The following is a 27397-nucleotide window of genomic DNA, read 5'->3' as shown; positions in this document are numbered from 1 at the left end:
TTCTCCTACACAGTAATCATAGGCTGCTCGGTCAAGACGAACGGATACACCTCCTGCTCCAGCAGGTTGGCGTACTCGCCCGGCGTCTCGTGCGTCGTCGGCGCCTCTTCTCCGTTCTGGTCGCTCTTGGACATATACTCGGAGAGGTGGCTGAACTCGGCAACGAGCGACTTGATCAGCTGCTTGACGCGCCGCGGGTTGGGGCGTACGACCGCCGCAAAGTAGTTTGCCGGCAGACCGAAGCGCAGGACGCTCTCGACAAACGTGCGCAGCACCTTGAAGTGGACTGCTGCCTGGTAGGCCTCGGCAAAGTTGGTGCGGCTCAGGCGGACCAGCTCGGTCTGGGTTAGCACGGCAACGTACCCAGAGCTCCTTCTCAGACGCCCCCGCCTCGTCGAGCTCCTTGCGCTCGCGACCGAGCGCCTCCTCGTCAAAGGTAAACTCGCGCACCTGGAACTTTTGTTCGCGCGCCTTTTGCACAAACTCTTGCTCGACCTTCTTAAAGACGGTCACATTGTAGAGCGCGTACTCGTCGTCCTGCGCGAGCTCGTTGGACGAGCGCGGGACGACCATCGACGTCAGGCGCTCGTACTTGTCCAGCCACTGCTGCTTCTGCGTCTTGGGCACGACGACCAGGAGCGTCACCAAAAAGTCCGAGTCGGCGTCCACGACGTCGTCCTTTCGCACGACGTCCGCCAGAGAGCACACGGATAGGTTGCCGCTGGGTGAGCCGAGACACGTACTGCTTCTTGCGCTCGAGCTGCTGGAGCTGGCCCTTGGCGAGGTTGTATGTGTTGAGCTTTTGCTTCATCACGTTGTCGATCGATTGCATTTCCTGTGTGAGCATTGCAACATACCTTGTTCAGCGTCTCGACAAGCTCGGGCAGTGCGCGGTCCGCTCGGTACTTGCCCGCGTTCCACTGCCAGTGCATCAGGTAGTCCTCGACGCTCTCTCCGTCGAGCACCAGGTGCTCGTTGAGCGCCTGGTCGTCGTCGTTAAAGAGCGCACGCAGCGTGTCCACAATGCGCGTAACGACCGACGCAAAGAACGCATCCGTCTTGGGCAGCTCCTCCGACAGCGCAATCAGCGACTCGAGCGTGCCGGTCTTGAGCTGCGGAAAGGCCAGCGGCGCGACCTCGGAGCGCTCGGCCGCCGAGTCGGACACAAGCCGCTGCGACAGATCCTTGTACATCTGCTCCGTGCTCTTCTCCTCCTGCACGGGCGCACTCACGATCCAGTAGCTCGACTCGGAGGGCATGGTGGCCGTGCGGAGTCGCGGCCCGTCGCCGGGCTGGCACGTGGCACCCACGCGCTCTCCACCGCGATGAAGTACGTAACGCGACTGACGCAGCTCGGTGCGGGATATCCAGCGGCGCAACGAGCAGGAGCTCGAGCTGGGGCTCGTCGGGTCGGGGTCATGGCATGAGCAGTACAAAGACTCGGCGTATATCTATGTCGGAGGGCTGCCGTTTGACCTCACGGAAGGCGACGTGATTACGATCTTTTCCCAGTTTGGCGAGGTCATGAATATCCACTTGCCCAAGCCGCGCGAGGAGGCGAAGGAGGAGCGGGGACGCGATGGGCGTCCACAGAAGCAGCCGCGGCATAGAGGATTTGGGTTCCTGATGTACGAGGACCAGCGCTCGACGATCCTCGCGGTCGACAACCTGAACGGCGCACAGGTGCTGGGGCGCACGCTGCGCGTCGACCATGTCGCCAACTTTAAGCACGAGCGTGTTCCGGACGCCGACGGCAACCTCGTCGAGCCGGACGAGCAGGCGTTCAACTGTGCGCCGCCCGAGACGGTCGTCGACGAAGAGCCAGAGGACGACATCGACCTGTCCGACCCCATGGCCGCGTACATTGCCGACGAGAAAAAGAAACGCAGGCCGTCCGAGACAGACGAGGAGCGCCGCCGGAGAAAGGAGCGCCGCCGCGAGAAAGAGCGGGGCGAGCGGGGCGACGAGCGGCGCCGCAGCCACCGCCACGACAGCGAGCGCCACCGCAGCCACCGCCATCACCACGACAGCGACCGGGGCGACAGCGAGCGGCGCCGCAGCCACCGCCACCGCCACGACAGCGAGCAGGGCGACAGCGAGCGGCGCCGCAGCCACCGCCACGACCGACGCGCACCCCCCGATTCCCCCGATCGCGAAAAGGAGCGGCGCCCGGATCGCAGCGCGTCGCCCCACCGCCGCACCCCGGCGGCTAGAGATACCCCCCGCGAAGCTACGCCACCAGGCGACGTCACACCCCCTTATCCCGCAGGCGACGCGACCCCGCCGTATCCCCGCGGCCTTCGCGCCGCAACGCCGTAGATGTGGAGGTAATTTCACGGGACTTGGTTTTGGCCGCGACGCGGATGGTGTGGTAATGCCGTTCGTCCAGGCGTCGGTGCGCACAGTGGCGCGCACTGTGCGGATGCGTATGCACGACAAGCGCATGTATCAAGACTATGTACGCACGCGCTCTCCCGGCGGCGCTGCGATGCGTGTGTCGCTGGCGACGGGAAAAACATACGGAGCGCTCCTCAGCCGCGGCGAGCGCGCGGGCCAGGAGGACGCCATGTCGATTTCATGTATCATGCTCCCCTGTGAGCAATTACGACAGCATATCCTTCACTCGACGCCCGGCGGCCAGGCCCGCGATCCGTGGTACGGCTGGACGTGCCAGGAAGCGGGCGGCGCCGAGTTTGGCGCGCAGGTCGTGTGGTTCGGCTGCTTTGACGGGCATGGCGGGCCGAGCGTGTCGCAGCTCCTGTCCAAGAAACTGCACCGGGTTTTCGAGGCGGCCGAGCCGGAGATGGTGACAGACACAGGTACGTCGCTTTTTTGACGCAGTACGATATACGCGCTCTTTGGGCGGCTACTTTGGGCGGTACTCGGGCGGAGTGCTCGAGCGCTGGGTGCGCAAGGACCTGCTAGGCCGCGGAAAGCGCGAAGCCGCGCCCAACTTTCGTTCTCTCTCGGAGCTCGCACAGAGCTCGTCGGAGCCGACGCCGTCCGCGCTCGAGCGTTACGATGCGCTTGCCGACGATGGCGACTCCAACGCAACGCATACCAAGCTCATTCCCCCGCCGGACGAAATGCAGGGCAAGGAAATTACGCTGAAAGAGCGCGCGACACTCGCATGGCTCATGGTACGTTTTGCTTGCGTCTGACGCAGATGGACCGCGAAGTGCAGCAGAACCCCGAGTACGACGGCGCGGGAAGCACCGCATCGATCCTGCTTGTGCACAGCCTCGACCAACCCGCCGTGCCGTGGTACTCGAGCAAGTACGTCTCGCTCACGACGATCCACGTCGGCGATACGCGCTTTCTGCTCTGTCCCACGTCCGACGGCAAGGCCGTGCCGCTCACTACGCACCACCACCCCGACGAGCCCGGCGAGGCCGAGCGGCTGAGCCGGCTCGGCGCGGGAATCGTCACCGACTCGTTCGGCGAGATGCGGTGGATGGGCACACTCGCCAATACGCGTGCTTTTGGCGATACCGAGGCGAAGCGGTACGGCGTCACGGCCGAGCCAGAGGTGCGCTCGCACATTGTGCGCGGTACCGAGTTTGCGTTTGCGATCGGCTTTAGCGACGGCATCAGCGACGTGATGAGCGACCAGGAGATTGTGGACCTGTGCCGCGGCGCCCAGCAGCCGCAAGAGGCCGCGAAACGCGTGCTAAAGTACGCCGAGAACTTGGGGAGCGTCGACAATGCCACCGTCCTCTGCGTCCCCTTGGCGGGGTGGGGGTCGATCGGCGGCAGCGACGAGACCAAGGCGCGCCGGAAGAAGCGACTGAGCCAGGTCGATCTGTATCGCGACAGACGTAAATAGACTATGAACGCTGTTTCTTGGCACGGCGATTGACCTGCGGTGCATTGCGCTTCACCGACGAGACCAGCGACTGGAGGTCGGGCGCAGAAGGGGGAGGGGCATCTTGCGACTGGGGGTGCTGCTTGCGGCCTTCCTCCAGCAGCTTTTGCATGCCTTCTGTCTTGACAAAGCCGGGGTGGTTGGGGTCGATTGCAAAGCGGTAGTCTTCCTTGACCGCCGCGAAACGGGGATCTTGCGTGTCCATCGCAAAGCTCGGCTGCGTGAGCGGCGTGCGCTTCGCCTCGCGGCGTGCCTCGCGCTTCTTTTGCTGCTTTGAGAGCTTCTTGTTCTGCAGCTTCTCGGCGCGCACAATGTCCTGCAGCGAAAAGTGCTGGTCCGCGTCTGAGTCGTGTCCGTCGGCGTCGGCCGGCGGCGACGGCTCGCGCACTTTCTTGCTCTTCTTGCTCTTCTTGTCCTTCTTGTCCTTCTTGTCCTTCTTGTTACCTTGCTCCTGGGCGAGCGCCTGCTCAAAGTCCCCGGGGTCGGACGCGAAGAAGGGGTCGTCAAAGCCGAGGTCCTCGCCGGCGCCCGCCTCCTCTTCTTCTTCCGCCTCTTCTTCACCCTTCTCCTTCTCTTCGCGCTGCGCCTTTTTGCGCTCGCGCTTCTCCTTTTGCTTGCGCATGTACTTTTCGATCGTCGTTTCGTCCTCGCTCGGCTTGGCGGGCTTGGCACCGGGGGCGAGCGCAGGCACAAACGTGATCTGCATGTCGCCGTCGCGCGACTTGGGCGCGTACATGCTCTCCTCGTCGTCCGCGTCGTCAAACGCGTTCGCTTTGGGCGCGGCAAGGAGCGAGCGCAGGCGGTCGCGGCTCTGTGCCGTATCCTCCTCCTCCTCCTCCGAGTCGGACGCGAGGTAGGTCTTCATATCGTCTTCGTGCACGTCTTTTTGGTTGCGTGCCGCGGCGTGCGTCACCTTCATACGGCGCGGGTCGTCCTGGTCCCACGTCAGACGCACACGCGAGTGGCGCAGCGCATCCGTCTTAAAGTCGAGGCCTTCGTAGTGCCCTTTGTCGTCGGTCGCCTCGTCGCGCCAGCCGCACTCGCGCCCGTCTTCGCCGTCCGGCAGCTCCATATCGTCCGGGACAAAGCGCAGGTCAAAGAGGTTTGCCGAGCGCTCCATCTCTGTGCCGTCGATCTCGTTGTATACAAAGCGCGCGCTCTCTTTCGAGTCAAAGGTGGCGACCGCGTAGTAGTAGCGCAGGCGCTCCAGCTGGTACTTGCGCAGCGCCTGCTCGTCAAACTCGGAGCCTTCGTCGACTTGGTACAGCGGCTCGTCCTCGTCCGAGTCTTTGGCCTCTTTAAAGATGGCTCGCGGCGGCCCTTCAATGTCCTCTTTTGCAAGGCGCTCGCGCCCAAAGTCGGAGACATACACGCGCACCGACTTGACTTGGCCACGCACGGCCGTCAGGGACTGGAAGCCGTTCTTGCCGGACGCCGGCAGCGGCTCATGGGGAAGGCGCGTCGCCTCGGGATGCACAAGCGACGCAAAGACCTTGTACAGGTCGCGCGCGTGGATATGGTCCCAGTCCATGTTCACCACCGCAAGGCGGCACGTATCGTCGCCACGCGCCACGACCTCGCGCTTCTTCGAGCCTTTGGAGCCGGACGCCTGCTTGTCGAGCTCGGCGACGACCTCGGGATCAAAGTCATCCTCCTCCAGATCGATCGAGTCGTCCGAGTCGTAGGCCTGTGCACGCCGCACGGCGTCTTGGCGGCCGATGACCACCGGCTCGTCCTCTTCCGACTCGTCGTCGTCGTCGTCTTCCTCCTCCTCTTCCTCTTCTTCCTCGTCCTCCTCGTCGCTACTGCTCTCGAGCTCGACCTCACCACGTGCGGCATCGCCACCGTCCAGGCGGTACAGGCGGCGGAGCTCTTCGGCCTCGCCTTCTGCCTGGCGGCGGCCGAACCGGTCGAGCTTCTTGCCCTTTGTCGGTTGCAGCACATCCTTAAAGCGATCGTCTAGCACGACCTTGGTATCATCGCGCTTTGCACGCCGGAATCGCGGGTCGCTTTGCACACGCGCAAAGCGCGCATCCTTCACCCCGTGGCCGTTCGCCATGAGGACCGAATTTTTTCTACCTCCACTTTTTCTCCACTATGCGAGGGCGAGCTGGTCGAGGGGCAGCTCCTGCGGCTGGCCGTCGCCCATGGTGCACTCTGCAATCTCGCCGTCGGCCGACTCAAAGGTGACGCGCGATCCGCGCCATGCACCGTCCGTCACGAGACACGCGTCGCCCGCAGACTTTGGCCGCAGAGGGGCGACGCAGCCGAGCGGCACGTCCGCCAGCTGCGTCCCCGCCTCCAGCTCCACCTTGCACGAGACGGGGTTGCGCGACGTAAGGTGGCCGACCGAGTCGTCGTACGCGCCGCGCTGGTATGACGTGCCCTGTGCGTCGCGCACGATACGCACGCGGATGCCTTCGAGGAGCGAAGGCGGCGCAGCAGGCGCGCCGCTCGCCGCCGACGACCAGGGGTTGGCGCTCTCGTAGGGGTTCGGCGTGGGGGCCGCATACGGGTTCGGCGTCGCGCCCGAGTAGGGGTTCGGCGTCGCGCCCATCCCGCTGTATGCCGGGGTGCGGCCGCCATAGGGGTTCGGCGTGCCCATTGCACCGTACGCCGGGGTGCGGCCGCCGCCGTAGGGGTTCGGCGTCGCGCCATAGGGGTTCGGCGTCTGGCCCATGCCGCCGTACGCGGGTGTCCGCCCGCCGTAGGGGTTCGGCGTCGCGCTGTACGGGTTCGGTGTCTGACCCATCCCGCCGTAGGCCGGCGTGCGGCCGCCGTAGCCCGGCGTCTGTGCGCCGCTGTACGGGTTGTACGCGGGGGTCTGTGCGCCCGCGTACGGGTTCGCGTACGGGTTCGCGCCCGGCGGCGGCCCCATGCCTGGCCCCGGCGGCCCGACGAGGCGGCGCGACTCGCCCGTGACCGGGTTCTTTTCGACCATCGAGTCGAGCGGCACAGTGAGGATCTTGCTCATGGTATGCAGCTCGACACGCGCCATGCCGCCGGTCGTCTCCTTGATAATCCCGCGATAGGTTTTGTAGGGTCCGCGCACGATCGCAACATGGCGGCCCGCAAAGATGTCGCGGCCGCCCTTGCGCGCGGCGACCGCATTTGCGCCGCCCTCGGTGCTCGGCTCGGCCAGGGCGGGGTTCATCTTGGCGAGGTCCGTGGAGCCGGTCTTGACCGTCGTCGGCGCGAGCGGCTCGACCTGGCGCGCGCGCGCGAGGAACACGCCGCCGTTCTCGGTATAGTCGCGGTTGTGGATAAAGAGCAGCGTCGACTGGTAAATGTGCAGGACCTGGCCCTGACGGAACTGCGAGAGCTGCCACTCGACCTCCTTGACCATGTCGCCGACGTGGACCTCGTGGCCGTTGTGGTCCAGCGCAACAGAGCGCGCCGTGTCGCGGCGCAGGTTGATCTGGTGCGGCTTGACCGTCACCACCTGGTTGTTCTGGTCGAGGACCTTGAACGACTCGCGCTCGATCTTGAAGATCACACCGGCCGTCTGTGCATCGAGCTGGACGAGGTTATGCAGCTCGTAGCCCCCAATCACGTTGACGCCCGAGCCGACCTCGGCGGCCTCGCGAATGTCCTTGGAAAAGACCGAGACTTCCTTCAGCGACAGGTCCGAGAGGAAGGTCGTCACGCCGTCCTCGACCTTGACCACAAGACCGGTCTCGTCCGCGTGCTTGCCGGCAAGGACCTTGACGTGGTCACCAGCGCGGAACTGCTTCCGGACGCTCTTGGCAGGCACTTCGATGCGCTGCCCGTCGAGCGCATCGTCGCCGAGATCAATCACGACGACCTCGCCTTCGAGCGACTCAATCACACCAGACACACCGGCCTGCTCGCCTTCGAACACCTCGACGTGGTCGCCGGGCTGCAGCGTCGCCTCGAGACCGCGCTTCGAGGCATCGGCGAGCAGGTGCAGGTCGACATTCGGCGCACTGCCGTCCTCGGTGTGCGGCTCGCCGGTAAAGGCAAGCACCTCGTCCAGCGACGGGTTCACGTCCTCCATCGAGAGCGCAGTCACTTTAAAGTCTTTTTCCAGATAGCCGTCGCGGAAGGTCTCGCCGCCAAAGACCCACGCGCCTTGGCGGTAGCTCGGCAGCTCATGGGGGTACGCACGCTGCACTTCCTCCGCATTAAAGAGGCGCTGGGGAGGACGGAAGCCGAGCGCAGTCAGCGCCGCGTTCACGGGCTTTTTGCGCTTGCGTCCCGCGCGGTCCGTGTAGGTTTCCGCCTCGCTCGCGTTGAGATCGAGACGGGGGACAAGCTTCACACCGACCATCTCGCCGTTCTCGGTGACATCGAGCACCTGGCCGAGGTCGCCCGCATACTTGCCACGCTTGATACGCACCCAGCCGCCGATCGGCACCTCGCTCTGCTTCTTTTGGAGCTTCAGGAGATCGGCCATCTCGAGAATCGGCACCAAAAAGGGCTTGGTGTTGGTCACATACGCGCCGGCCAGGCCGTTGAACGCGTCGGTTACGTCGTCTGCGCGGCGCGCCTCGACAAAAATCTGGCCCTCGAGCGAGTCACGGCAGAACGCGGAAAAGATGCGCAGCGGCTTGGCCGAGGCCTCCTGCGTGAGCGCACGCCGCATGAGCGTAGCGACCAGGTGCTTTTCGCGCCCGCGCTTGCACCGGATGCGCCACAAACCGGGGTCGTCCACACTGGGCATCAGCAGGCGCTGCGGAACCTCGGCATAGTCGGACTGCGACGAGTACCGGCTGTTGCGCGCGTGGCGCTGGCGGAGCTCTTCGGCGAGCGCCTCGGCGCTCATCTCTTCTTCCTGGCGCCGGAAGCGGTCAAGGCGCTGGTTATCGGAAGCCGTCTTGAGCTGCTCCTCGCGCGACTCGTCCAGCATATCATCGGCAATGAAGCCGTCTTCGCGCAGGAGCTCCTCGGCCTCTTCGTCGTCGACGTCCTCCTCGTCGTTATCGACTTCGGCCTCGACATCGAGGAAGCGGTTGCGCTTCTGTTTCTTGGCACGCCGAGGACCATCTTCATCGTCGTCCTCGTCGTCTTCTTCCTCATCCTCCTCGTCGTCTTCCTCGTCCTCCTCCTCCTCGTCCTCCTCCTCGTCCTCCTCCTTCTCCTCGTCTTCCTCGCCTAATTGCGCGTCATTTTCGGCGATGGCGTCGGTCGTGGCATCGGCCTGCACGCCTACCGGCTGCGCCTCGGACGGCACCGCGTTCCCGTGCTCATCCTTGATCTGCACCTCGGACACGGGCGGCGCGGCTTGTTCCCCGCCGTGCTCCATATTGTGGGATGCGACGGCGCCCGTTGGCCGCGTCCGCTTAGTCATCATCGGAAGACGACGGCAAACTTCGTGCTATCCTCGATGAGTGTTGCTCGTGCTGCTTCTATGCGTGCTCTGCGCTCCGTCGCCCCTGTGGCGCGCGGCATGCCTGTGCGTGCCGCTGTTCCTGGTATGTCTTTTTATGTGAATTAACGCAGCTCTCGCCCGTACGAAGCACACTAGTGCAGTGGCGAACCAGGCGCGGAACGTGCGTGGCGCCGCGCTTCCCCCGCGCGCGCTCGGTGCGCTGCGCACTTACGCCACGGAGTCGGGCAAGTTTGTGCGTACCAAGCCGCACATGAACATTGGTACGATCGGCCACGTCGACCACGGCAAGACCACGCTCACGGCCGCCATCACCAAGGTTCTCCACGAGAACTCGGGCAACGGCAAGTTTGTCGACTACGCCTCGATCGACAAGGCCCCTGAGGAGAAGGCGCGTGGTATCACCATCTCCACCGCCCACGTCGAGTACGAGACGGGCGGCCGCCACTATGCGCACGTCGACTGCCCCGGTCACGCCGACTACATCCGTAACATGATTACGGGTGCCGCTCAGATGGACGGTGCGATCATTGTCGTGTCGGCTACCGACGGTCAGATGCCCCAGACTCGTGAGCACCTGCTGCTCGCGCGCCAGGTCGGTATCAAGAAGCTGGTCGTGTTCGTGAACAAGGTCGACCAGGTCGACGACAAGGAGATGCTCGAGCTCGTCGACATGGAGATGCGCGAGCTCCTGTCGACCTACGGCTTTGACGGTGACAACACCCCGATCGTCTCGGGCTCGGCCCTTGCTGCGCTCGAGAGCCGCGACGACGAGATCGGCAAGAACGCCATCCTGAAGCTCATGGAGGAGACCGACGCGTGGCTCGACCTCCCCCCGCGTGACCTCGACAGGCCCTTCCTGATGCCCGTCGAGGACGTTTTCTCCATCTCGGGTCGTGGTACCGTCGTGACGGGCCGTGTGGAGCGTGGTACGATTACCAAGGGCTCCGAGATTGAGATCATTGGTCTCGGCAACCAGCTCAAGACCACGCTCACCGGTATCGAGATGTTCCACAAGGAGCTCGACCGTGGTGAGGCGGGTGACAACATGGGTGCCCTGCTGCGTGGTGTGAAGCGTGAGCAGATCCGCCGTGGTCAGGTGCTCATTGTCCCCGGCTCGGTGAAGCCCGTGAAGAAGTTCATGGCGCAGTGCTACATCCTGACCAAGGAGGAGGGCGGTCGCTACACCCCCTTTATGAACAACGTACGTTTCTATGTTCTAACAGCAGTACCGTCCGCAAATGTTCATCCGCACGTCCGACGTGACCGTCTCGCTGACGCACCCTCCGGGTACGGAGAACGCCGAGGAGGCCATGGTCATGCCCGGTGACAACGTTGAGCTTGTCTGCGACCTTGTCCACGACATTGCGCTCGAGGAGGGCTCGCGCTTCACCCTCCGCGAGGGCGGCAAGACGATCGGCACCGGCATCGTGACCAAGATCATGGGCTAACTCCACATCACTCACACGTGGCTCCACGTGGATAAACTATATAGCACACGTGATACAGTTGTATGCTTGTGTTCTCATTCAACCTACTAGGCTGGGGGCATGTTGCAGGGCTAGGGCTCGACCCAGCCGTGCACTCTTTCTTCTGTACGTGCCATCCACGACATACATCATGGCTCCCACGGACAAGTCCCAGAAGGGCAAGAAGACCCGCTCGGCCCTGAGTACGTACCATTGCGTGTATCATTGCTAACCATTAGACGATGTGGTGACTGTGAGTATTTCAGCACCGGCGTAAAAAGAACAGAATACTAACCTTACAGCGTGAGTACACCATCAACCTGCACAAGCGTATCCACGACACCGCTTTCAAGAAGCGCGCGCCGAAGGGTGTTAAGGAGGTGATCAAGTTCGCCCAGAAGACCATGGGCACCCAGGACGTCCGCGTCGACCCCAAGCTCAACCAGGAGGTTTGGAAGCTCGGTGTCAAGGACGCCCCCCGCCGTATCCGCGTGCGCCTCGAGCGCAAGCGTAACGACGACGAGGATGCCAAGGAGAAGCTCTACACTTACGCCACCCCGGTGCTGGGCATTACCAACTTCCACGGCCTCCAGACCGTTGTCATTGAGCAGGACGAGTAAGGATAAGCGTTGTGCTTGTTGTCACGACCTCATTCTCTTCTGTTAACCCAAAATGAAACTATATTGCTAGCGCAGATGAGGGCAGGCAGTAGTAGAATGCTGCTTGCTGTGTGAATGGCATGGCTTCTTCTGACTATCGAGAGCAGACGTCAGTTGGATTGAAGGGGGAAAGGAGCGACATTACGAGGGGATACAGTCAGAGACGTAGCGCTTGCTGGACACGATGCGAGCGAGGATCATGTCAGGAATTGGATGGGCTCCAAGAGGGCGGCAGGACTAGGTGTATGCTGTGCTGCCATGCAGAAAAAGACGACCATGTAGGCAGCAATGAGCAGTGCCCATCTTGCCTCGGCACTTTTTGCACCGTATCACTAGTCTACACGCCACGGAAACTCGGCACGACTGCCATATGCGGCAGACAATGACCCTCAGGGGTACACCGTGAGCCACAAAGCGCATCCTTCGGCCATAAGGTATCTTTTTCTGCTATACACTCTGCCTCGAGCACCTACTCCTCGCCATTCGCGCCCGGACCAAACACATGCCGCGTGCGCTGCGGATTCGGTGTCATGCGGCTGCCTCCCGACACACCGACCATCGTGGTATCGTCCGTCTTGCGGCCCCCCATAGGGTATCCCTTGTTGACGCCTTTCGCAGCAAACTTTTGCCACGCCATCTTCTTGTCGTCGTGCACCTTGTCCTTCTCTGCTTCGCGCCGCATCTTCTTCTCCTTCTTGGCCTTTTTGCGCTCGCGCTCGCGTGCGCGCTCGTCGTTCGTCATCATGCGCTGCGCCTGTGCCTTGACCGTCTTGGCATGACTCGGCTGGGGTGCGTTGGGATCGACTTTGCGGATGCGCAGGTCAGGAGCATGCAGCATCTCGGTCGTGCGTGTCTTGGTATAGATGATCGAGTACACGGCACTCTCTGCCGTACCTGCCACCGACGCAATGCGCGCAGGGTACCATTTTCCGTCCGCCTGGTGCCGCGCCATGACCTCGTCACCAGTACGAAAGGTCTGTGTGCTCTCGGGTGCCGGCGCACTTGGCATGGGCGCCTCGGCCTGCGCGGTGGCCGACTTGGTCAGCTCGATGAGGTTGGCCAATTCGGCCCGCAGCGACTGCAGCTCCTCATTTTCCGGCTCCGCCTGGAGCGCGGCATCCACCTGGCTCAGCTGGACTGCGTTAGTCACGTCTACGCACACTCATACGTCCGGAGTCTAGGTCAGCCAGGGCACGTACTCAGAAGCGTCCATCGTCGTCGGTCGCCACTTCTCCACATCCCTGATGGCGGAACCCCAGGTGTTTGGCACGAAAGACGGCGCACGGATCGGGTACCGTGTGTACGGCACGAGCGATGCGCACCTCCCCCTTGTGCTGGTGAATGGCATGAGCGCCATCATGCAGGACTGGGAGGAGCTCGCGCAGAGCATCTCGCAGACGCGCAAAGGTATGCACCCCGACTCACCCAGTTGTCCTCCTGGATCACCGCGGCATTGGCGCATCACACATGTCCGAGAACGAAGAGGAGGACTACACGATCGATATGATGGCGGACGATGTGCTTGCTCTGCTCCGTCATCTGCGCTTCCAAAAGGTCGACTTGCTGGGCTTCTCGATGGGCGGCCTGGTCGTCCAGGCGGTCGTGACACACCCCGATGCGAAGCCCGTCGAGGGCGGCGTGGTGATTGATGGCGTGGAAGTGCGACATGTTGTGCTCTCGGCGACCTTTGCCAAGATGCCCAAGAGCGAGTTCAAGCCGAAGAACATGTATGTTCACCATTCTGACGCAGTCCCACTGGTAAAGGTATGAGCCGCGAGGAGCGGAACCGCGCCGTGACTGAATTCATGATCAAGATGCAGTACCACGACGCGGCGATCGGTCCCGACGGTCCGCTCGCGAAGCGCGCCAGTGAGCGCATCGACTTGGCGCTCGGCACGCGGTACGTCTTCGCCCTAATGACAGCCGCCCCCAGATGGTCATTGCGCAGCAGGCTGGCGCCATTGCGCAGTTTGATGCGCGCGAGGGCTTGCAAAGACTTCCCCGCACGCTCCCTGTGCTCATTATCCACGGCAAGTATGACCGGATGGTCGACTATGGCGAGGCCAAGATCCTCGAGGAAAACATTCCGCAGGCCAAGCGCCACATTCCCTCTGTCCAGGGCGATGCGGAAGCCTTTGGGCACATGTGGTTCGACTACTTTGACCTCCAGTCGGCCTGGGTCCGTCCCCTCACCCACTTTCTGGACGGCCCTCCGGCCAAGTTGTAGTTTCGGCCGACACGGCCCGATTTCGATGGCGCACGGTGCAAGTATAGGAAGTAAACGCGCGTCACCTACGCGCGAGGCGTGCCGAAAGAGGTGCATTGTAGACGGGCACCGAATTCTGCCGCAGGCACGTTTGCTGCGAATTTATACATCGTCCGCAGTGGGGAGGTCTCTGCTCACCGAGCGACGGGATGCCATTTGTGAAGCGGAAGCCGGTGCTCCCCTTAGGGCTGCCCGACGCGCTTGTCAGTGCAACAGAGAAGGGACAGAATCCCAACGTCTTTTACTTGGCCGCGACAGGCGAGGTGTTTGCCGACTATGAGTATGTTGTGACGCTAATCCAGAAATTACGCAGCGCGTTTGAGCTATTATCACCAGCGTATTTTTCAGTGTGAGCTCTCGGGAAAGTCCAACCTGACTTTCTTCGAAGCCGCACAGAGCGAGGCGCAGCACGCGCTTGCGATCCAAAAACGCTTCCCCGATGCCCTCCGCGCACCTGTTCTGCGTGCTGTGCAGTTCCAAGTCACCGGCCGCCTGGACAATTTGGTGGAACTGGTGGCCGAGCGGTTCAAGGACCGCTTCTTCAAGGATGAAACCGTCCTGGTCGAAGTGGATGGCGATCGATACCATGCTCTGGTCAAGGAGGTCTTCCCGCCCCGCCCTGCAGACGGCGGCGCGCCTGCGCAGTACGAGCACGAGGTCGGCACGCAGCTGTGGCTCTCGCAGGAGGACGCGGCGCGTCTCGACAACCCCGCTGAATACCTCTACTCCATCCAGCTCGTGGACAACGAAGGGATGTTCACAGGGAGCATCATGGAGGCACGCGCCAAGGTGCTCTCCCGCGATCGCCTGGTCTTTTCCAAGTCGATCATGCGCAAGTACCTGCGCGACTGTGTCGTGCGCGATCCGCAGGTAGGGAGCCCATGGTTCGTGCGCGAGAACCTGGCGCGGCGCTTTGATATTCCCCTGGAACCCACGGAGGAGATCATGCAGAGGAACGAGGATATCAAGGAGGGCAAGCTTTCGAAACGCCGCAAGCTCCTCGACGGCGACGCGTCGGTAGCACGGCGCAAGGCGCGTGACGAGCGCAAAGGTACGTGCCGCTGTTCTCACCCAGATCGCAAACGCGAGGAAGACAAGACGGAAAAGAAGCCGCTCAAGTTTCCGTGCGAGGATCTGCTCTTGGACACCATCACTGAGCAGGAGCTCAGTGCAGAGACGCCCGGCGAGCTCTCGAAACGCGCTCAGCGCCCAGAGCTCGATGGGCCTGAACTGCTGGGCGTGCCGCAGGACCACTTTGAGCCGTACATGATGGTGTACTACTTCTTCCTGTCGCTTGGGTACGTCACTTGCCTATCTCACACAGAAAACCGCTCGGTATCTCGGCCATCGCCTGGGACGACTTTGAGGGTGCCCTGCGGCATCCCACGCACGACCCGACTTGCGTGCTTCTCTCCGAGATGCACGGCGTGGTCCTCAATGCGATCGTGCGCGACGGCGCTCACTCGCGCGACCTCGCTCCTGCCGCAATTGATGCCAAGAAAAAGCAGGCGCTGCAGATCCAAGCCGCCGCAGTTGCGAGTCAAACCGCCTCGCCCCACCCCCAGGAGCCGGCAGCAGAGGACGATGGAGACATGAGCAGTGATATTAGCGAGCCCGACGACTTGGACGAGTCGCCGGAGAAGAGTGTCATGGATGCTGCGCACTCCATCGGGCGGGGTTGGGAGAAGAAAATTTTGCACGCCGACGACCACCGCGCAGGCTGGGAGAACCATTTGGTGGGCTGCCTCTCGCACGTACGTACCTTGGCTAACGCAGCGCGCCACGCCGGAATCGCTTCCGCGGATGTACGCCATCCTCTCGCTCTTGACGGGCGTAGAGCACGACGAGGCCGTCGAGGACGGCGTCTACCTCGCGCATACGTACAAGACGGCTGCCGAGCGCTATCCCCACCTCCCACTCGCGGACAAGATCCAGATCCTCTTGTTCCTGTGCCAGCTCGCGGTCGTGACACGCAACGTCAAGACGTACTACGAAGAGTGTGAAAACCACTTGACCGAGCTGCGCAAGGAGCGCCTGGAGCTCATCCGTGTACGCAAACGCACACAGGAGCAACGCCACGAGCTCGATGGCATCAAGAAGCAGGATGAGTCGCCCGTGCCTGAAGAGGAGGAGCAGGTCACGCCGATGGAGCAAGACCCCGAGTCCAACTCGGACTCCGACTCGGACTCGGAGCAGGACGAGCTTGCATCGGACGATGACGAAGAGGGCAGCGAGGGCAGCGACTCGAACGATTCGTTCGCATCGGACGCAGGTTCGGAGCGCTACAAGCGCTTGTTTGGCTCGCGCCAGGAATCACTGCGTGAAAAGGCGCTGCAGCGTGACGCCGAGCAGGCTCGCATGGCGGCCGAACTTGCCAAGGCCAAGGAGCAGCAGCGCGAGTCGAAGCAGATCAATGCCGAGCGCAAGCGTATGGAAGACGAAGATCTGCGGCTTGCGCGCCGCGAAGAGGCTATTGACCGCGAGTTTAGGCGGTACGCCATGATTCCTCGCCTGCGCCCGCTAGGCAAGGACCGCTTCTTGAACCGCTACTACTGGGTGGATGGCATCGGCACGGCATCGCTTGCGGGAAGCAGCGGCAGCGTGCTCTACCAAACCGGCCGCGTCTTTGTCCAGGCAGCAAGCATGCGCGAATGGAACGACCTCTGCAAGGGCTACTCCGGCGGCTCGCATGCCTTGACACAACGCCGCGCATCCGAGCTGCAGATACAGCCGGATGCAGAGCTGGGCGAGTGGAATGTCTACACAAAGCCCGAGCAGATCGAGGAGCTGATTGCTTGGCTCCGCATCAAGGGCGTGCGTGAGAACGCACTCAAAGCTCAGCTCCTCAAGTACCGTGACTACATCGAGGGGGGCATGCGGAAGCGTAACGATGACATCGCGCTGGGCTGGCGCGAGCCAGTGGTGGAGACGCGCCGCTCGGCCCGCGCACGTACAGAGCAGTCGGCGCAGATGCGGTTGCCGTACATGACATGGCGCAACGGCAATAGCAAGTAGTGCAATCGTCCTTGGTCTCATTGTGTGTAGCGGGAAGAGAGCCAAAAGCGCGATCAAACTTGCGAATGGCATCCCCATTGCTGACGCTGGGCTGGACGGGCATCGTCCCTGCGCCTTGAGCCTGTCACAAACCGACGTCCTCGTCGGCCAAGTCGTGGGCTTCGGCACGTGTCTGCATAGACTCGGCATGGCATAACCATTCGATTAAATGCTATGGGTTCCATAGCCAAGTGCACAGTTCGATGGCACGTAGCGCGTGCACTCTATACTAATACACCGCTGTGCACACGAGTGCGTCCAGATCCACCGGGCGCTTTTACGCTTCAGGGCCCTCGCCGCCCGGAATCAGCTGAAATGAGCCGATACTCTTACGTACCGCGCAAATATTGTTGCCATTAAGCAGCGTCTTGGACAGCTTCGTCTTCTTGTAGCCCTCCGGCGTGCCCTCGCTGCGGTCAGTCAAGCGGGCGACCTACTATTCCGTGACGTCTTCGAGCACCATGTCTGTGTGAGCGCGGTTGGTACGTACTGACGTAGTCGTCAAAGCCCAGCAGAGTTCCCACAAACTCACGCTGCGTCTTCATCACGACCCAGATGCTGCTGCCAATGCAGCGGTCCACCAGCTCCAGCGGCAGGATTGTCGAAGCGCCGGCCATCGTGTATGAATGGAGGTGTGCACTGCAAAGTGGAGATGTGATGGAGGTGTGTGTCCGCGCTCAGACCCCCATGACCCTGCTCGGGTCCGTAGTGACTTTAGCGATCGTGCTGCTCGGCATATACTTTGTCGAGCGCACGCCCGATCCGCATTTCGCGCGTCGCATTGTCGCAATTGGAGACTTGCACGGTGACTACGACCATGCTCTCGCAATCCTCCGTCACACGGACATCATCGGGACGAACACCACAGATTGGATCGCAGGGAAAGACATTCTCGTCAGCACAGGCGATACAGTCGATCGTGGAAATGATACCGTCAAAGTATACCAGCTCTTCCAGTCGCTCCGCGAGCAGAGCGCCAAGATGGGTGGTCAGGTGATCACGCTCCTCGGCAACCATGAAATGATGAATGCTATGCACGACTGGAGCTACGTTGCGCCGGGTGACATTGAATCATTTGGAGGCGCCGAGGCGCGCCGCAAGGCTATCTCCACCGACGGATGGCTGGGTAAAGAATGGCTTCACCATTATAATGTCACCGCTTCAGTCCGGCTGCTTCCGAAGGAGGCATGCAAATACGGCCCTATGGACGCGGCGGTCTTTGTCCACGGAGGAATCACGCCCGAGTGGGCTGCCATTGGTACGGACACTATCAATGCGCTGGGTCACTCCTTGCTCTCCAAAGCGCTTGCAGACCCTAATTCATCGGGAGCGCTACCAGCCAATACCACTGACGAGGAGCGCTCGTTATGGGAGAGAAGCGGGCCCTTTCGGTACCGCGGCTACGCCCTGGAGAAGAACGAAACGGCTTGTCCTACCATAAAGACTGCGCTCGACACGCTGGGATATGATCATATGGTCATGGGACACACTCCCCAGATGGACGGCATCGTCAAGCGCTGTAACGGCACTGGAATCCTCATTGACACGGGGATCAGCAGTGTCTATGGAGGAAAACAGAGCGCGCTTGTGTTCGAGTCCGAGTTAGGCGCCGGATGGACCCAGTCCAATGATGGATCCAAGGTTTATGACAGGTACTGGGCAGCATACCACCGTATTAGTGCACACCAACTGGGTGAACCAGCAAGAGTGCTCAACAGGGTTTATTACGTCCATCCTTGGAAGAAGCCGGCTGACCAAGGACTCCGTAGCTGGTTCGGTTTGTAATGTGGAGGTTCACCGCTCGGACCGTCTATGCCTTCCTTGCGCCGGATCGGTGCGCTGGCTGTGGTGCTAGTCGGCGCCTATTTTTGGCTGCTTGCTCCATCTTCGACGGAGAATAAAGAGACGCTGTTGTTTGAGCGTCGCATCATTGGCGTCGCAGATCTTCATGGCGACTATGACCACGCACTTGCCGTCCTGCGCAACACAGGTGTCATTGCACCAGACTCGACCAAGTGGATCGCTGGGAAGGATATCCTGGTGAGCACAGGTGACACAGTTGATCGTGGTGATGACACGATCAAGTTGTACACGTTGTACCAGTCGCTGCGCGAACAGAGCGCCAAGGCAGGCGGACAAGTCATTAACTTGCTGGGCAACCATGAAATGATGAATGCTTTGCACGACTGGCGCTATGTTACTAATGGTGACATTGATTCGTTCGGTGGCGAAGCGGGACGCCGCCGGGCCATGTCGATTGATGGGTGGCTTGGAAAGGAATGGCTCGACTATTACAATGTGACGGCAAATGTCGCACTCCTTCCAAAGGCTGCGCGTGGCATTGTTGACGACTGGGTAACAAACAGCTCAATTACTTTTGTTCACGGCGGAATTACGCCTCACTGGGCCAATATCGGTACAGACGCCATCAATGACCTTGGACATTCGCTCCTTCTCAAGGCTCTGTCAAGCCCTTCCGAAGAGTATGACCTACCGAACAACATTACCAAGCCAGAGCTTGCGCTATGGAGCTCCGATGGACCGTTTTGGTACCGTGGGTACGCTACAGACGACGAGACTACTGCATGTGCTTTGGTGCAGGATGCCTTGCACGGCCTCGGGTCTTATCGGATGGTAATGGGACATACACCTCACTTTTCCGGGATCCGAAGGCGGTGCAAGGACGACAAGATTTTGGTCATTGACACGGGTATAAGCAAGGCTTATGGCGGTGCCCAAAGCGCGATTGTCATGAAGTCTGCTCTTTCATCTGTTGCATACGGCAAGGTTAATGCATGGGTCGTTGAACACAATACTACCGCGCATTACGTGGGCAGGCGCCAGCAGCCATTGCAGCTGTATAGGGAAATGCACCCCAAGCCATAGCGTGCTGGTCAATGTGGAGGCCTATAGATCGTTGTTTCGTTATGGTGCGAAAACGAATAATTCGGACTATTTTCAAGAATGGAGTCGAACTCCCACGTGGCGCGCAAAATGGTAGCAGCAGCCACGTGGACTTTGCTCGTCGCGTTATCCAACGCACATCGATCACTAGTGAACCCTTCATTGGATGGCATTCGAAACTGCTGTTTATATCGAACAATAGAGGTATGCAAAGCTGTTCAATAGCCGATCGATTCTAAATTTCTCATACTGATTCCCACTTTACATAGTGCAACACGCTCAGTTAAATGGCGCTCAGCAGAGGGGGTTGTCACAACACTTTAAAGTAGAAAATGATATACATTTATATTCAAGATAAGAACCAAAGCAGGGGTATAGTACAATTTGTTCTAAGTACTGAGGATCCTAAAAGTAAACCACCCTTAAAAATGGTAGCCGTCTTGGGTTTTGTAATTTTCGAAGAGTTTGTGTGCCTGTCATCAATCTCATCGCAGCACTATCGTCACATGCTCGAGACAGTGCCACACCTAAAATGTAACAAGATTCATATTGATGATTACATGTAGGCACCCCACATCCCCAAAACGAACGACAAAAATCAAACCTATATATACTGCCCCCCCCCCCGTTACTCCTCTCCCTCACCCCACCTATAATCTTCCTCTTGCTCTATTTTCCTCAAGTATGGCTGAACCACAATGCTAGGAAATTAAATCCGGTTTTAATTTTTATGTATGTCGGTCCATTATTGACGGAAGTGTTATTACAAGAACTCCTTCGACTTTGAACAATGCTCCATCGAAGTGATAAAACAGGCTGGAGAGACTGACAAGACAAGAATTATAGACATCAGCTAGATTATCAAGTGTTTCTTAATGTCAGAAGTGGGATAGGTAGATAGTTCTGGAGGAAAAATAAAATAAAATAAAAACACACAGCCCAAAACGAACGCAATATATAGGCTGCCAACCAAGGTATCCTCTACAGATATGGAAATGGTGCAGGATAGTTGCAATGAGCCTCCTGTGCTGGAAAACATTTGGTAGAATGTAACCACGAAGAAGTTACGCCATTGCGGATTTCTTTAGAAATGAAATTCAATAACCGCTCAATCCTGACTGTGACGCTCACGGGGAAATCCAGGCGGGACCTTGCATTTAAGACTGGTTTTGACGGGTTACTATTGGTCCAAAGCTCCCCGGATGCCGTATACAGCGTAAAGAACAGCCACACTGCGATGCCAAAGAAAGAAGCTTGCTTTGAAGAGGCCTCCAGCGTTGGTTCTGAACTCATCGATGCAGCTTGAGATGGTAATGCGCCTAATGAACTCCAGTCCATCATAACAAATGCTTGTGGCAGTCTTCCTTCTGAACTTAGAGTTATTCACTGTCTCCTTCAAACAATCAACAAAATGGAAGTGTTATGGAAGTCTATAAAAATCTCAATTGGGATGCATTGAGTTCTTGCTTGATGTAAGCGACTGTAACGAAGCGACCTTGACCAACAGCACTGGGTGTGTTAAAAAGCCAACAAAGGAAATCATTGGAATGCTTGCTACGGTGGTATCTCTAAGCGAGGAATTACAGACAAAACTTGGAAGCCATTTTTGTTCCAAACCAGAGTAACTTGCTTCGTGTTCCCCTTACGGTGCATAAAGTGACATTTGCTAACCTTCGACATCTACAAATACTCTCTGGATGCATGTAGAAATACTAAAGGGATAGTGGCGATATTGTTAACGCACTCTAGCACTGGATTGAAGGGGAAGAAGAAATTGAATAGAAATCGCAAGCGCTTCTACCCCATAATCAAGACATTGCACCATCACCCCCCACACTGTAAAGCTGCGTACTGCCTGGTGTCTAAATTATTCTTTCCCCGCATGCCTAAATTATGTTTATGTTAATCTGCGATTTTTGCCTATACGACACGTGCATTTATCAGATTCTATCGCTCGCCGCGCATTTACTTGCGGTTGGGGCGCAGGCTACGGACAACGTGGCCGACGCGCCACATTTCCTGGTCGGCGATGGCGTCCGTCTCCTTGTCAAAGTCCTTGCGGTAGGTAGGGCGCGAAGCGAACTCGAGGGTGCGGCGAGTCTCGCTACCGTCGCGAACCGACTGGTAAAGGCGCTCAAACACGGGCTTGCAGGCCTTCTCGAACTCGGGGGCCCAGTCCAGGGCACCGCGGCGGGCGGTGGTCGAGCAGGCCTTGTACATGTAGTCCATACCGTTCTGGGCAACAAGCGGGTAGAGCGACTCAAGGGCCTCCTCGCAGGTCTCGTTGAAAGCCTCCGACGGCGAGTGGCCGTTGGCACGGAGCACGTCGTACTGGGCCTTGAACATACCCTGGATACCGCCCATGAGGCAGCCACGCTCACCGTACAGGTCCGAGTACACCTCCTTCTCAAAGGTGGTCTCATAGACGTAGCCCGAGCCGACGGCAATGCCCATGGCAACGGCCTTCTCGAGGGCCTTGCCGGTCACGTCCTGGAAGACGGCGACGGAGGAGTTGATACCACGGCCCTCCTTGAAGAGGGTGCGGACGGTGCGGCCCGAACCCTTAGGGGCACAGAGGATCACGTCGACGTCCTTAGGGGGGACGACGCCGGTCTGGTCCTTGTACACGATCGAGAAACCGTGCGAGAAGTAGAGAGTCTTGCCCTTGGTGACGAACTTCTGCAGCTCGGACCAGGTCGAGGTCTGGGCCGCGTCCGAGAGGAGGTTCATGAGGATGGTACCCTTGGTAGCAGCCTCCTCAACGCTGAAGAGGTTCTTTCCCGGGACCCAACCGTCCTCTTGCGCCTGGCGCCAGGACTCGCCGTCCTTGCGGACACCGATGATGACGTTCAGGCCGTTGTCACGGAGGTTGAGACCCTGACCGTGACCCTGCGAACCGTAGCCGAGCAGAGCGAAGGTGTCGTTCTTGAAGTAGTCCTGGAGCTTCTCGAGGGGCCAGTCAGCACGCTCGTACACCTTCTCGGGGGTGCCGGCAAAGTCAAGCGTCTTGTAGCCGCGGACCATGGCGGGCACAGCGGCGGTGCGGGCAGTAGCCGGGCGCGGGGCACGAGCGGCAAGAACGCTCATGGAGCGGGCGGGGGTCTGGCGCGAAGCGGCGCGCGTAGCGGCGCGCAGGCCGTTGCGGGGGATAGCACAAGCACGCATTGTAGGGGATAAGAAGATCCGAAAAGCGCAGCGGAGCCGGACTTCGGCGTTTCTCTCTCGGCCGAAGATAATGAGTCACGGCCGACGCTGACAAATAACCCAATGCCCACGCGCCGGAGCGCCTTGAACGATTTTGCCATGCTAATGTTCTTGCGTAGTGTGCGGGGCATGCAGGCACGCTCCGTGCGCGGCTTTGCCAATGCTGCAAAGGGCACACCGCAATCCTACATTGAAAAGGTCGTTCAAAAGTACGCTGTTGACTGGGACCCCACCGTGAAGGTCAAGTCGGGCGATTATGTCTCCATCGAGCCGGCGACGGTCATGACGCACGACAACACCGGACCGGTCATTAGCAAGTTCAAGTCGATCGGCGCGACGCAGATCCGCAACACAGACCAGGTCGTGTTCACGCTGGACCACGACGTGCAGAACAAGAGCACCAAGAACCTCGAAAAGTACAGCCGCATCGAGGCCTTTGCGCGCGAAAAGGGTGTCGACTTTTACCCCGCCGGCCGTGGCATTGGCCACCAGGTGCTCGTGGAAGAGGGATATGCGTTCCCCCAGTCTCTGGTCGTCGCCTCTGACTCACACTCGAACATGTATGGCGGTGTGGGCGCTGTCGGCACGCCGATCGTCCGCACGGACGCTGCTGCGATCTGGGCGACAGGCAAGACCTGGTGGCAGATCCCGCCCATGATCAAGGTCGAGCTCACTGGTGCGCTGCGCCCTGGCGTTACCGGCAAGGACGTGATCGTGGCGCTGTGTGGCTACTTTAACAAGGACGAAGTGCTGAACGGCGCGATCGAGTTTACCGGCTCGGGCGTCTCGGCGCTGTCTGTTGACGAGCGTCTCGCGATCTCCAACATGACCACCGAGTGGGGTGCACTGGCCGGCGTGTTCCCTGTAGACGACACGACCTTGTCGTGGTACGAGCAGCTGCTGCGCAAGATGGACAAGCTCAGCTTTCACGTTGGCAGTGCGCCGAAGCGCTCCGACACGCACCCGCGTCTGAACTGGAACCGTCTCGCGGAGCTGGAGCGCGAGCGCTTTGCGTCGGACCCGGACGCAGTGTACACCAAGCACCTGCGTCTGGACCTCAGCACGCTGTCGCCCCATGTCTCGGGCCCGAACAGTGTCAAGGTCTCGACGCCGCTCGCCGAGCTCGAGAAGCAAAACATTCCTATCCAAAAGGCATACCTCGTGTCGTGCGTCAACTCGCGCGCGTCCGACATTGCCGCCGCGGCTGCCGTCCTCAAGGGTCGCAAAGTGGCGCCGGGAGTAGAGTTCTATCTCGGCGCTGCCTCGTCCATCGCGCAGCAAGAGGCGGAGAACTCGGGCGACTGGGGTGCGCTCCTTGCGGCCGGTGCGCGTCCCCTGCCCGCCGGCTGCGGCCCTTGCATTGGCCTCGGTGTTGGTCTGCTCGAAGATGGCGAGGTGGGCATTTCTGCCACGAACCGCAACTACAAGGGTCGCATGGGCAGCCCGAACGCCCTCGCCTACCTTGCATCGCCCTCGGTCGTCGCTGCGAGCGCCGCCGAGGGTCGCATCTGCGCGCCCGAGTCGCTGCGCCCCCCCACCGAGCCCGCGACGCCGACGCTGAGCGTGGTCGACACGCCGGCGGCGCCCGCTGCGCCCGCGGCTGCTGCGCCGACCACGACGCTGGACCCCGCATTCCCCGAGTCGTTCTCGGGCACGCTCATCTTTGCGCCGCAGGACAACCTCAACACCGACGCGCTCTACCCCGGCAAATATACCTACCAGGACGACATTACGCCTGAGAAGCAAGCCGAGGTGGTGATGGAGAACTACGACCCTGCATTTGCCGGCGTCGTCGCGCAGGAACGCAAGCGCCTCTTGAACGAGGCCACGCAACCCAACTCGCAGCCTGGCGTAGTGCTCGTGTCGGGCTACAACTTTGGCACGGGCTCGTCGCGTGAGCAAGCCGCTACGGCGCTGAAGTACGCGGGTGTGCCTGTTGTACTTGCCGGCTCGTTCAGCGACGTGTTCAAGCGCAATGCCATCAATAACGGCCTAATCTGCCTGCAGTGCCCCGAACTGGTCGAGGACCTCACGACCGAGTTTGGTCGCGACGGCGTACGTGGCCAAGGCAGCAAGAAGGAGGGCGAGATTAGCGTGCTGCTCGACGGCGCCTCGCTCCGCCTCGACAGCCGTACCGGTGAGGTGGAGCTGCGCCATGCGAACGGCACCGTGTCCAAGTACACGACGCGCCCTGCTGGCATTGGCCGCTCCATCCAGGAGATCTATGTCGCTGGCGGCATGGAGAATTGGGTAGCCGAGCGTTTGTAGCACGTGGACTCCACATTCGTACACAATGGCGTTATTCCGCTTGGACCACCAGCATGAATGCGGTGCAGACCCGGTTCTGGGCGGTGCGCGACTATCTCGCGCCCGTCCTACGGGAATCCAAGTTTAAGGAGCATGGGCGTATCACGCCGGAGGAATTCGTCGCTGCGGGCGACTTCTTGTCGTACAAGTTCCCTACGTGGCAGTGGTCGGCGGGCGAGTCGTCCAAGGCGCGCGAGTACCTTCCCAAAGACAAACAGTTCCTCATAAGCAAAGGTGTGCCGTGTTTTCGACGTGTGAGTCAACTGCGCGAAAAGAGACGGCGCAGCCGTCTGATATCGTCGCCCAGCAGCACCACGAGTCTATCGCGCTTGGAGCGCGAGGCGCGCAGATTTGGAGGAACCTCGGACGATACCGAGCAGGTGCTGCACTTGGAAGGCGATGCAGACGATAGCGAGGACTGGATCCTGACGCATACCGGAAGTACGTGCTGCATCTCACCCAGACGATCCATTCGCTGCCCGCTCGCCACGGTCGACACGGCAGTCAACTTTGGACGACCCGCCGCACCGCGAGCTGTCCAATCGCTTGGCCAAGTTTTCGCTGAGCGAGAGCCGCGCAAGCTCGCGGAGAAGCAGTTTTCAAGCGCCGGTGTCCAATGGCGTCGGCAGCATCCCCGATTTTGACGAATTTGAAGACGCCGACGGCCTGAGCGGCTTTGCGCAAGGACTCCAAGAGAAGGAGGACCCTGCCCAGTTCAATCCCTCCTTGGGCGACAGTCTCGGGCCACTGCATTCGCCTCACTCCTCACCCCTCGTTGCTGTACGGACCTACGATTGCATGATCACGTACGACAAGTACTATCAGACGCCCCGTATGTGGCTCATCGGATACGACGAGAATGGGCTGCCGCTGCAGCCGAACCAGATCTTTGAGGATGTGGCTTCAGACTATGCCTTCAAGACGGTAACCATCGAGCCGTTTCCCCACGGCAGCCCCGGTGCAGGGGCGATGGATAGCCTACTTGCATCACGCAGCGAAGCACCACATTCGCCCCGCAACCTGTCGGTGCATGTCGCCAGTATCCACCCGTGCAAACATGCGAGCATGATGCGCAAGATGATCCAGCGCATGAATGACAGCGGGCAGTACCGTGAACAGGACTCGCCCCCGGATAGCCCACCCCTCGACACAACCAACGACAAGGACCAGGCGCCGTGGACAAGCGCGCTGCGTCGTGTATGGGGCACGGCCAAGGCCACGCCGCCCCAGGATACGGGGGGTGTACGCGTGGATCAGTACTTGGTCATTTTCCTCAAGTTTATGGCCAGCATTGTGCCCACGATTGAAATTGACGCGACACAGGCTGTATAGGTACGTAGGACAAAGGACAAAGTTGGTGATGTGGTGTCGACACAAAAAAGCAGGGTCCTGCAAGGTGCTTACTTATGCACGAAAGTGTTGCATTGGATGAGGACCGTGCACGCCCCTTTTCCGGCGAGGTACGCATAGACTGCCCCGCAAGCGGGGGTGCGGCAAGGGACTCACTGCTCTCTGTAGGTTCTATGCGCTCGAAAGCGAGCACGGCAAGCACGGCCTACGTCGTGCTGTTTTAAAAAACGCGGCAGAGCGAGCGCGGCACCCATTTCTTTCTCCTGCTATGGAAATGTCGGACCCTGCCATTGTGTGTATTGTGGACGACTCGTGCTGTGGGGAGATCAAGGAATGGTGTCAGGATATTCACGTTCGATGCCGAGTCCTCCGCAACAGGAATGCCACCAAAAAAATCCAACTCCAGCACGCTTTTGACGAACGCATGGATGAAATCAGGCAGATGGACAGGGTCCTTGGTCATGCGCGTGTCTCGGTCATGTCTTTGACCGCCCCAAACGTCCTACATGCCAAAGATGCCGAGGAAACAAACGAAGATACCGATGAATGCAATCAACCATGCTCGCACCGCTTGCACTACGTCAATGAAGTGCTACGTACGGCGCTCTACTACATTGAATTGCGAGAGCAAGATATCACCACCAGCATCAAGCACGAAGCCTTCTTTGTGGATACCCTACAGGCCGATGTACATGGGTGCAAGTACTCGATGCGCGTCCTGCACAACAAGATCTACACGCGCCGCCACACCTGCCTGTTTGATGCGTGGGGCGAGCTAAACAAGGTGGTCCAATCCGTATCTCGTCTCGACATGGAGCTGGTGCAAGCGATGGAAGAAGAACAGTGGCAGCACAGGACGTGCTTGGAACTGCTGCAGCAAAAGTCGTATGCGATTCAAAGTATTGTAGGGTATGCATGCAGCCTCGGCTGCGACTTGGCCTGTTGTGTGTCTATGGCGAATATCTAGCT

General features: G+C 60.1%; 13 protein-coding genes across 13 annotated transcripts; 7 read left to right on the top strand and 6 right to left on the bottom strand.

Annotated features, from left to right (window-relative positions):
• Positions 1-5: 5 nt before the first annotated feature.
• VMA5 (Vacuolar ATP synthase subunit C) lies at positions 6-1259 on the bottom strand (the record flags this gene model as incomplete). Its single annotated transcript, XM_060267060.1, has 4 exons — positions 6-341; positions 364-721; positions 744-835; positions 858-1259. 4 exons carry the CDS (start codon positions 1257-1259, stop codon positions 6-8), a joined length of 1188 nt encoding a protein of 395 aa, XP_060123043.1.
• Positions 1260-1325: 66 nt separating this feature from the next.
• On the top strand, positions 1326-2319 carry cwf29 (RNA-binding protein Cwf29; the record flags this gene model as incomplete). Its single annotated transcript, XM_060267059.1, has 2 exons — positions 1326-1330; positions 1353-2319. 2 exons carry the CDS (start codon positions 1326-1328, stop codon positions 2317-2319), a joined length of 972 nt encoding a protein of 323 aa, XP_060123042.1.
• Positions 2320-2374: 55 nt separating this feature from the next.
• Positions 2375-3826, top strand: MJAP1_003130 (uncharacterized protein; the record flags this gene model as incomplete). Its single annotated transcript, XM_060267058.1, has 3 exons — positions 2375-2819; positions 2842-3140; positions 3167-3826. 3 exons carry the CDS (start codon positions 2375-2377, stop codon positions 3824-3826), a joined length of 1404 nt encoding a protein of 467 aa, XP_060123041.1.
• Position 3827: 1 nt separating this feature from the next.
• ESF1 (pre-rRNA-processing protein esf1) lies at positions 3828-5924 on the bottom strand (the record flags this gene model as incomplete). Its single annotated transcript, XM_060267057.1, has 1 exon — positions 3828-5924. One exon carries the CDS (start codon positions 5922-5924, stop codon positions 3828-3830), a length of 2097 nt encoding a protein of 698 aa, XP_060123040.1.
• A 36-nt stretch (positions 5925-5960) lies between these two features.
• On the bottom strand, positions 5961-9131 carry SPT5 (transcription elongation factor spt5; the record flags this gene model as incomplete). The annotated part of the gene is made up of 1 exon (XM_060267056.1): positions 5961-9131. One exon carries the CDS (start codon positions 9129-9131, stop codon positions 5961-5963), a length of 3171 nt encoding a protein of 1056 aa, XP_060123039.1.
• Positions 9132-9236: 105 nt separating this feature from the next.
• TUF1 (translation elongation factor Tu) lies at positions 9237-10666 on the top strand (the record flags this gene model as incomplete). The annotated part of the gene is made up of 3 exons (XM_060267055.1): positions 9237-9300; positions 9359-10419; positions 10442-10666. 3 exons carry the CDS (start codon positions 9237-9239, stop codon positions 10664-10666), a joined length of 1350 nt encoding a protein of 449 aa, XP_060123038.1.
• A 169-nt stretch (positions 10667-10835) lies between these two features.
• Positions 10836-11304, top strand: RPL31 (60S ribosomal protein L31; the record flags this gene model as incomplete). Its single annotated transcript, XM_060267054.1, has 3 exons — positions 10836-10887; positions 10924-10937; positions 10987-11304. 3 exons carry the CDS (start codon positions 10836-10838, stop codon positions 11302-11304), a joined length of 384 nt encoding a protein of 127 aa, XP_060123037.1.
• A 508-nt stretch (positions 11305-11812) lies between these two features.
• On the bottom strand, positions 11813-12556 carry MJAP1_003125 (uncharacterized protein; the record flags this gene model as incomplete). The annotated part of the gene is made up of 3 exons (XM_060267053.1): positions 11813-12480; positions 12504-12520; positions 12543-12556. 3 exons carry the CDS (start codon positions 12554-12556, stop codon positions 11813-11815), a joined length of 699 nt encoding a protein of 232 aa, XP_060123036.1.
• Positions 12557-12587: 31 nt separating this feature from the next.
• Positions 12588-13570, top strand: MJAP1_003124 (uncharacterized protein; the record flags this gene model as incomplete). The annotated part of the gene is made up of 4 exons (XM_060267052.1): positions 12588-12750; positions 12773-13070; positions 13094-13243; positions 13267-13570. 4 exons carry the CDS (start codon positions 12588-12590, stop codon positions 13568-13570), a joined length of 915 nt encoding a protein of 304 aa, XP_060123035.1.
• Positions 13571-13758: 188 nt separating this feature from the next.
• On the top strand, positions 13759-16624 carry MJAP1_003123 (dolichyl-P-Glc:Glc1Man9GlcNAc2-PP-dolichol alpha-1,3-glucosyltransferase; the record flags this gene model as incomplete). Its single annotated transcript, XM_060267051.1, has 5 exons — positions 13759-13889; positions 14008-14660; positions 14685-14907; positions 14934-15363; positions 15386-16624. 5 exons carry the CDS (start codon positions 13759-13761, stop codon positions 16622-16624), a joined length of 2676 nt encoding a protein of 891 aa, XP_060123034.1.
• Positions 16625-17099: 475 nt separating this feature from the next.
• On the bottom strand, positions 17100-17280 carry LSM5 (RNA-binding protein lsm5; the record flags this gene model as incomplete). Its single annotated transcript, XM_060267050.1, has 2 exons — positions 17100-17128; positions 17154-17280. 2 exons carry the CDS (start codon positions 17278-17280, stop codon positions 17100-17102), a joined length of 156 nt encoding a protein of 51 aa, XP_060123033.1.
• A 4252-nt stretch (positions 17281-21532) lies between these two features.
• On the bottom strand, positions 21533-22732 carry ILV5 (ketol-acid reductoisomerase (NADP(+)); the record flags this gene model as incomplete). Its single annotated transcript, XM_060267049.1, has 1 exon — positions 21533-22732. One exon carries the CDS (start codon positions 22730-22732, stop codon positions 21533-21535), a length of 1200 nt encoding a protein of 399 aa, XP_060123032.1.
• A 138-nt stretch (positions 22733-22870) lies between these two features.
• On the top strand, positions 22871-25039 carry LYS4_2 (homoaconitate hydratase; the record flags this gene model as incomplete). The annotated part of the gene is made up of 1 exon (XM_060267048.1): positions 22871-25039. One exon carries the CDS (start codon positions 22871-22873, stop codon positions 25037-25039), a length of 2169 nt encoding a protein of 722 aa, XP_060123031.1.
• Positions 25040-27397: the final 2358 nt, after the last annotated feature.

Source organism: Malassezia japonica, chromosome 5 (genome assembly GCF_029542785.1).
Source record: "Malassezia japonica chromosome 5, complete sequence".
Classification (NCBI taxonomy): Eukaryota; Fungi; Basidiomycota; class Malasseziomycetes; order Malasseziales; family Malasseziaceae; genus Malassezia; species Malassezia japonica.
This window is presented reverse-complemented; position numbering and strand designations above follow the sequence as displayed.